Source organism: Triticum urartu, chromosome 2 (assembly GCF_003073215.2).
Source record: "Triticum urartu cultivar G1812 chromosome 2, Tu2.1, whole genome shotgun sequence".
Classification (NCBI taxonomy): Eukaryota; Viridiplantae; Streptophyta; class Magnoliopsida; order Poales; family Poaceae; genus Triticum; species Triticum urartu.
Window position 1 is genome coordinate 196,834,425 of NC_053023.1, and position 8,903 is coordinate 196,843,327.

Sequence of the window (8,903 nt, forward strand, 5' to 3'; positions counted from 1 at the left end):
GAGAGGCTGCAAGTGTTTCAGGCTAGGGTTGGCCGTAGGTGCGGCTAGGCTAAGGGGAGGTTGGGCATAGGTAGGCCAGCTGGGCTAAGGTGGCCTAGTGCTGGGATGCGCTGAAAGTTGGGCCGCTGCTCTCTCTCCCTTCTCCCATTTCTTTTCTTTAAACTACTTTTACTAGGCAGTAAAATACCAAGGAAAGCCCAGGGAGTTAGGGGAGGGGCATGAGAGATGTAAGAATATCCCCAAGACGCTAAAATTATGCACTGTTTGAAATAACTAGTTTGGGCATTTTTAGAGAAAGAAAATTATCGCAAGTTTGAATTAGATTCAAACTTGAGGCAATTTTGATTCCAACCAAATCAAGTCCAAAAGAGCTGAAAATTTGAAAGAGAGGTTGTCGGCAGGGTGTAGGGAATGTAGAAATATAGTGAACATTAATCTAGAGCAGAAAATGCCACTAGAGAAATAGTTGAAAGAAAGGGAAAAGGAGATGTTTGGATGGGATAGAAACTTGGGTGAACTTGATGAATTGTTGCTGGTATGTGCATGGAACAAAAAAAATGAGGTGGAGATAAGAATAAGAGGGGTTCGATGCACTGATGCAAGGGGGCTCAGGAGGGGTTGGTTGTGACTGTGTAGAAGCCCGAGGGCTGCGGGAGAGAAGAGAGAGAGAGAGAGAGACCCGCAACAGTTTTCGGAGACCGAAAACGTCCGACGAAAAGACCGGCTATATCGCCGCTATAGATTACCGGTTGGGCTATCAAACGGACTCTGAATGCGATGAAAACTTGGCAGGCGGCCTACTGACAACAAAACAACACCCTATGCCAACTTTCATCCCATTCCGAGAACATTTTCTGGCCACTTACAAAATAATATCTCGGACATGCCGCGGGCGCGTGCAAGTGTGTCTGGGCTCAGAACGGGCAACGGAAAGAACTGGGAAACCCGGACGAATGCAAGTTTTGAAAAACATGATGATGCAATGCACATGATAACATGGCAAGATGCGACATGCAAGCAAAAGACAAGGCAACAACAACGAATAACTGGAAGACACCTGGCGCGTCGGACTCGGGGCGTCACATTAGCATCACTCGAATCTAAGTCCAGTACGCTCCGCCTATTACTCTTGAGATCTGCAAACTCTCTAGACGGTTAGGTGCCAATTTCTTCATAGACCAAGAGTGATTGTGGTTCTTGAAGAAGAAGTCTGAAGGTTTGGAGACCGCCTCAAGTATATACCACGAGTAATCGGCATTGGTTGACGAACCATTGTCGAGGAGAATAGGGTGAAGAGAGTTTATCTTCCGTGTTAAGTCACAACCCCTCCAAGCAGATGTAGTCCTTGTGCAAAAGGATGAACTGGTCGAATAAATATCCAGTCGCCATCGAGCACCACTGGTTATCTCCTTTACCCGTTTTTATATTCGACATGTTTTCCTTCATGAGTTCTCTCTTCTTGCATGTTTAGTTTACATTCGGTACTTAGAATTAGCTCGCTGTAGTCTGTTTCATTCGTTCCGCTGCTGGGTTCCGAGATTTTTGAAGAAATTTTAAAACTCCCATTCACCCCTCTCTGGTAGACATACTCCATTCCTACAACCCGTAGGCATGTGATAAACTACTCACACATCATCGGAGGTGCGGCAAGGTTGATGTAGATGCCCTCCGCGATCGACCCCCCCCCCCTCCGACAGAGTACCGGAAAAGGCCTCCAAATGGGATCGCGGAAGAACAGAAGCTTGCAGCGGCAGAATAATTGTTTCGTGTGTCTCTCTGGTGGTTTTGGGGTTTACGGGAATTTACAGAAGTGGAATTAGGTCAAAGAAGGTACGTGAGCCCCACAAGCTCACATGGTGCCCACCTCGGGGTGTGCCGTGTGAGCTTGTGGCTCTCCCGTACATCTTCTGGCCTCCTCCCGAATTTTATAGGGCCCCTTCTGGTCTAGAAAAAATCACCGTAAAGCTTCATCTTGTTTGGACTTCGTTTAATACTGTTTTTCTGCAAAACATTAAAATAGGTAAAAATAAGAATTGACACTAGGCACTGAGTTAATAGGTTAGTATCAAAAATAATATAAAATTAAATATAAAGCATATAAAATTGATAATATAATAGCATGAAACAATAAAAAATTATAGATACATGGAAGACATATCAATATATCAAAGGAAGTTGAAGGCACGGGCGCATTGATAGTAGAGATCGAAGACATTTTGTCTAGGCCAGAATCGATATCACAATAAGCAGTCACACCAGAATGCATAAGACTATGAAAGCTGCAGTACACAACAAGGAAAAAAAAACTTAAGTAACAAGTATCGAATGACGTGACTTGACGATCAACAAATAAACGATTAGTAAACACCTAGTATATTCATCGTTGTGTTAGAAAGAATTGGACAATTGCATGATCAACAAATCATCAGAAAGAACAGATCTACGAATCTAAATCTATGGATCTGTGAAAGAATTCCCTTCAGAAAAAAGCATGTTCCTCACTTGCCGATGCAGAATCGTGTGACGAATGAAGTACAGTAACATCCAAATCTTTTTCACATATGTGAGGCAGAACGGATGGTAAAGAAGAGGTTTCATCTGATGACCCGAGGTCCGCTAATCTGCACGAATATGAGGGCAAGTAGAAAGATAAGACAGGGAATGTCGATTAAGCAGTAAAAGAGGAAATTACTTGTCGAACTATAACTTCAATCCATCAAACTCAGTTCAAAAAGATCTCATATTACTAGTGGAAACAATACACACAGTAGTGAAGCATCGAACAAAACCCTAATTATGTGAACGCCAACGCAGTAGGAAGGATCGGATTCGAGGGTAATTTGAGAGTATAGAAGAATAGTGTGGATGGACAAAAGGAAAAACATATTAAGAATGCAGAAACAGGAGGAAGCAGATGAACAGAAAGCATACAAAAAGATAGCAAGAACATGATAATACAACAGTATGTATGATGTATCTGTACAACACCTGACATGTATATTAGATTTATTCGCAGGAATTCACAGCACAATCAATCGATACGATACGGGCTGTTTGTTTGGGAACGCAGTTCCTCTCATCCGTGCAGCTGGAACCCTAGCCGCCGCCAGGGAGGCCAATCTTCCAAAGCCGTTCTCCGGCGGCTCCCCTCCGCCGACGACCTCGGTCGTCGGTGGTAAGGGGGTCGTCGGATCCACGCGTGTGGATTACTTTTTACTCCCTCGTAGTCTAGATTTTTAGATTGTTTATTGTTTTTGCTTCGGCGGCAACGATGAGAGCGCTGAATAAAGATTCTTTGGATCCTTTCCCGACGAGGCCATTAGTCCTATGGTTGGGGATGGATTTGGAAACCAGTCTGTTCAAGCAAGGATGGCGTGGCGGCGGCGGCATCCTCGTGGTGGACCTGTGTCTTCGGGCTTTGTTGTTGCAACGACGTTTGCTCCAGCGTCGGCGCGGAGCTTGGGAGGTAGTCAAAGAGGGGGTGCAGATTGTGGTCTGCATCGACGATATCTGGAAGACGGAGCATGTGCTGGGCTCGTGGTTCGTAGATGGCAGATATGGTTTCCTTCTTCGGTGTTTTAGTCGTGGTGGGGTGCCACATCTGGAGTTCGATGGCGTGTCCGGGGGTTGCCCCGGTCTGATTCGTTCAACGGCAAGGGCTTCACTTTTGGTGAGCCACCTTGTAGGTCCACAAAGCTGCATATCAGCGATGGAGCTGCGTCGAGCTCGGGTGAGGAGGTAATTCGTTATTCTTTTCTTTGGTGATTGCTGTGGTGGTGCCAGAGACAGGTGACGGGCGTTGGTGTAAGCTCAGAGATGTTCTACTATCTTTTCAGTTTTGTCATGTCAATTTTTACGTGACATGTACTTTGTTCGTTATGATGTGAATGGGACACATATTATCATGAAAAAAAATTCACAGCATACAAAACATTATCCGTCTTTTTTTACCTACTTATTTTCGAGCGCACATATGTGCATGAATCACGACGCGGTTTACTCCAAGCAGAACATTTCTGCTCAATCACAGTGCACGAGGTCTCAGAAAACGCGGCGTGCTCGCTCGTATGGACCAGCGCGCGTTGTTTAATTAAAAATTAATTGGGAGAAAAGGATAAAACAAAAGAGATGCGGGCCAACATTTTACTACTCCCTACTCCACTGCCAACAAAAGCTCCACTGCCATTGTCTGCAATGGCGTCTCGGCCTTTCCCACGGGAGTCCCCTCTCTCCCGGCCTCCTAGCTCTAGCTCTCTCTCCGCCTCCGTTCAAATGGGATCCTCGCCTGCGCCTTCGCCTTCGCCTTCAACTTCGCCGCCGATGCCCATGATAGGGAGGGCCGGCAACCTCACCGTCTTCATCACGCCGCCGTCGCCGGCCAGCACCCCGCGCTCCTCGCGCCCGTCCGACTCCCCAAGGCCGGACTTCTCCACCCCTAACTCCCGCACGGGCACGGCACCGCCTCCGCCGCAGAAGAGCGCTAGCCCACCCGCGCCGCCGGTCAAGTTCTCGTCCCCTCCACCACCCGTGAAGGTGTCCCTGCCTCCTGTGCAGGTGCCCCCGCCGCAGTACGGAAAGGCTTCTGCGGGGGGCAAGCACGACGGATCGGCGTTCGGCTTCTTATGGGACGCCGTTGCGCGCGTGCAGGAAGGTGATGGGGAAAAACATTTTCGTCAACTCAATTGCATCTGAGTTTTCTCTTCACATTTCCTGGATTGCGGGTTCTGATGCGCGGGATTCTTCTGGGTTGCCGCAGCGCACACGAGCCTGGACGAGTACGTCGCCAACTGGTTCGGATTGGATCAGTCCAAGTACCAGTGGGCTCTCAACGACTACTACGATACCACCGGCAAGGTTCGTGCTTTTCGACTTCTCCTCTGCAGTTTCCCTCTAGCTTTGAGGAATCGGATTCCATGCGTGTCCACTTGGTTCCCTTTTTCATTCATGTTCTTAAATGGATCTGCAACTGCATGTGAGAACAATTTGAGATTAGAGTTTCATACTAATTTTGCAGTCTTTATAATTATGATAATTATTGTGATGAAGATTTGGTGGGTGAATTGCATTTGTGGTTGCGCTGCTCTTGTTATCAGTTGAGGTTCAAGTGTTGATTAGGTAGTGCTGGTTCCTAGTGCCTACTGCAAAACTAAAGTCAATCTCATCTTGTTATAGTATCTGTAAAGCTGGAAAAGGAAGATAGAAACACAAGGCAAGAATAGATGCCTAATCACACCTTTTAGCTCCTATAGAAGTGATGAAGAATTTCCCTGGGCACAAAATGTGCACTAGGCTTGTCATATGTCTAGAGTAGCATACTTTGAAGCTTTTGTAAAGTTGTTCCCTTGTTCTAGCTTTGAGTGCACCGGCTGTTTGAATTGATTATAGCCTCTCAGCATACTTGTGTCCGCCTTATGTTTATTCTTGACAATCATCACTGGCAAGCAGGTGAAATAACAGACCTTGTCTTTGCTGTTATGTTATTTGCATCATTCAAGTGCTCATGTCATTAATCTAATTCTACCCTTTAACCTTGAACATATGTTCAAACGCAGAAATGGCACTAGAGTGATAGGAGTTGTGATTGGGAATTGGAGAGAAACAAGCATAATACTACTAGCGTGTTACTACAGTTGAAAATAGTTGTCTTTGGTACCATACTTGATGTGTAATTAGTGTATCTATACTTAAGTCATTTCATAATTTGGCCTATATATTGCATAATTTCACATTCATAATACAATTTGGGGTTGAAGGTGGTTGGCGTTAGATTTTGTAATGGTTGAAGCATTTCTAATTGTAGGAGATGTCATCATGTTACAATAGTGATATAGCGAATTGGTAGAAGCCTTAGGTCGTTACAAATATAATATTCAGAAAGGATTTGTTGAACCTTTTACCGTGGAGATAGTGTTACTATGCCCTCCAGTTCAAAAGGGTAAGTTGTAATGTAATATACTTAAAGTCTCCGTTACTATAATACTTTGAAGGCAAGACACAGTATAAATGTTTAAAAAGATATCGATAGCCAGAGTCATTTTTTCTTTTTTCCTTTCCCCCCTGATTTTAAGGGGGTGGGGCCGGGCCTTATTTTGTTCCAATCAAATCAAGCCACATATGCGGGAGCATCGATGGGCGCATGCGCGGGGAGCAGGCAAGTCTCGTTCGCCCATATGTGGGACGGATACGGGGAGACCCGGTCGCGTTCGCCACGTCAGACTGGCCCACCCTAAACCCACAAATATGCGCCCCTAGCTGCATCCCGGACCAAACCCTAGCCACTCGACTCCACTTCCAATCCGCTTCCCCCAGCTCCTCTCCAGCATGGCGGGCAGCGGATCTGAGTCCGGCAACTCTGGATCCGACGGGCAACGGATCTGAGTCCGGCAACTCCGGATCCGTCGACTGGGACCTCGTCCCATGCAAGGAAGAGAGTTGGCTGTCCAGCTGGCTGTCCGCTGTTCTCGGGAGGAAACCCGTGCTCCGCCATCAGAGTCACTTGGTGGGAATCCATTGCATCCGCGCAAGTGGGGCTTGTATCCGGCAGCTTGGGGCGCATGACCGCGGCAGAACCGGAGGCGACGAGCAGCGGCTGGAGGTACCGGCGCGCCTAACCGGACGGCTCCGGGCTGGCAACACAACCCTTGTGGTGGAGCCTCGCCCCCGTGACGTCGGGCTCCGAGTCCAAGGTCAACACCGTCATACGGCATGACCACTGATGCGTCAAGGAGCGGCGTGCCTGCTGTACGATGGAGAAGTTGTGCCATGCCTCAAAGGACAAGAGCGCTGATGCCCTCCATGCCCGCATCCTGGCAAAGCGGCAAGCCCAGACGGCGTGCTCTCGCATTGGAGCAAACCCGGGCACGGCCTTCCCCTCCAAAGAGTAGATCTAACTTGACCCATAGTGCATCTTCGATCGCTACTTATGCGACGAAGAGGGCAAGGGCAAGGGCAAGGGCGGCCGTGGGTGAACTTCCTCCATAGCCATAGTTTATAGCTAGTAGAACATGCCAATTTTTGGTAGTCCGATGGCATGTATGAGAACTCTCCAATGCTATGTGTGTTGATCTAGATGAAATGTGTATGCTGGTTTGAACTTTGCATGAAGATTGTATGGAATTGGGGGTTTTCGTATGAGGGGGACGGCTGTGGACGCGGACATTTGAGGGGTGACCGGGTGCTGTCCGCGGACGCATCCGGGCACTGTGACGTATGGGGGGTCACATTTGTGAGTTGCGGTTGTAGATGCTATAAACTATTTATTTCTGTGGATGGGAGGGAATATGGTGCAGCATTTCTGTTTCAAAATAAAATCATCCTCAAACCTAGCTATTTTAATATTGTCAAGGCTTAAAGAAAATTGTTGCTTAGATTAGCGGAAATGGGTATATGAAAATATATTCAATGGTGCCCTTTATTGTATCTCTTGGCACTTAGAGCATTGTAAGGCATGGTATGCTAACACATTCTTATGGCTTTTGCAACTGGATTAGCTATATCTAGTGATGAATGCATGTGTGCATTCAGTTCCGGTCTAACTTCCACTGTCACACACCCCATGCCCCACGGTTCTATCTGCCCCATTGAACTTAGGTTCTGTAGCTGCAATTTAGAAGAATGCTGGATATGATTTACAGTGTAAATATTATTTGATATAAGAATAGGGTTACTAGTTTCCCATCTAGGATTCTTTTTTTTATCGACTTTATGAATGTGTTCTTCAGGGTTATCAGCCCTTGTGTGTCCAAATCATACCTCCATGCATATGCGGAAGCAATTTTTCAAGGGGTGTCACTCAGACGCCCTGTGGCTGTGGAGTTGTATTTTTTGACCCACTTGTTGCTCCACATTGAGTAAAATCTGATCATTTATTACTTGGACCAAATCAGTGAGATGCTTATTTCAATGGACAAAGGTTACATGTTGCATCTTTCTGATGTCGCTGCAGGAAGTGGAATATGGCAAAGCTGGGAAGCCAAAGGAGCTTACTACTACTACTACTACTACTACTACTAAAGTGCAGAAAGTTTAGAAGGTTGGTCCATATGGTTAAACATTCACTCCTTTTTGTTTCTCATCCTTCTTTTTTCTTTTTGCTGATCGGCTGCATGTTTAATCCTCTTGGCAGCAACTTCATTTCAGGTTGTGTGTGTAGTGAAGCGAAGTTCTATTTGTTAGATCTTGTCATTGGGGCTTCAAGAGTTTTTGCCTCTTTATCTACCTGATGAAGTAGGATCTACATTTGACACAAGGGGTACTTGGATCATGGAGAGTCTGAAGTTATTGTTTTTTGTTGGCTCCTTTCAGGGACTGCTGTAATCTGAGACGCAAATTGCGTATTTGCAGTGGCTAAATGTTGCAGTTCAACATCTTATCACATTGTCTTCCATTGCATATCGATTGCACGGCATAAATTTCCCTCATCATTTCACTTTACCCTTGCTGGGTCTGGATCCCCTCGGCGAGTGATCGGATCTCATTGCATATATTTGTCCTAAATGACCCTTTTTAGTGCTCACTTTACTTCTCTCTCCCAAAACTTATTGAGCTCCTTTTCGGTACACCCCCTCACTAAACGTATATTGGGTTGTATGGTCTTTTCACAAGAACCTATACCCATTTCTCTTTTTTTTTTGAGAAGGAAGAACGTATACCCACTTCTGTATGGTCTTCCGGGACGAGCGGTATGTACATGTAGAAGTTTGCCCACCTGATCCGCCGGCACCGCCTTGTCTATGAGGACGTTTCTAATCGTTGACAAAAAAAGTGTCCCGGTGGCTGGGCCCCATAGGGCGGCCGTGCCAGAACACAAGGGGTAATATTTAGGCGTTGTTTGGCTAGCAGATGTTAGCCAAGGGAATATATAAAACGAGTTTCTAGCTGATGTTTAGCAAAAACTGGTTTTA

The 8,903-nt window shown here is 46.3% G+C and overlaps 1 protein-coding gene across 2 annotated transcripts; it reads left to right on the forward strand.

Moving 5' to 3' along the window:
• Positions 1-4,138: 4,138 nt before the first annotated feature.
• LOC125536733 (leucine-rich repeat extensin-like protein 3) lies at positions 4,139-8,371 on the forward strand. Of its 2 annotated transcripts, none has more exons than XM_048699979.1 (4): positions 4,139-4,651; positions 4,757-4,854; positions 7,946-8,032; positions 8,126-8,371. In XM_048699979.1, exons 1-3 carry the CDS (start codon positions 4,195-4,197, stop codon positions 8,027-8,029), a joined length of 639 nt encoding a protein of 212 aa, XP_048555936.1. In that variant the 5' UTR covers positions 4,139-4,194; the 3' UTR covers positions 8,030-8,032; positions 8,126-8,371. The 2 variants fall into 2 exon arrangements, with proteins under 2 accessions (XP_048555936.1, XP_048555937.1); XM_048699980.1 differs by having other exon boundaries at positions 8,140-8,371.
• The last annotated feature ends 532 nt before the right edge of the window (positions 8,372-8,903 follow it).

What these genes read in the sequence shown, in the direction of transcription:
- LOC125536733 (XM_048699979.1), top strand. Translation starts at nt 4,195, where the DNA reads ATGGCGTCTCGGCCTTTCCCACGGGAGTCCCCTCTCTCCCGGCCTCCT. An exon ending in CGTTGCGCGCGTGCAGGAAG is followed by an intron (nt 4,652 to 4,756) that starts GTGATGGGGAAA and finishes GGGTTGCCGCAG; the next exon opens with CGCACACGAGCCTGGACGAG. An exon ending in ACTACGATACCACCGGCAAG is followed by an intron (nt 4,855 to 7,945) that starts GTTCGTGCTTTT and finishes ATGTCGCTGCAG; the next exon opens with GAAGTGGAATATGGCAAAGC.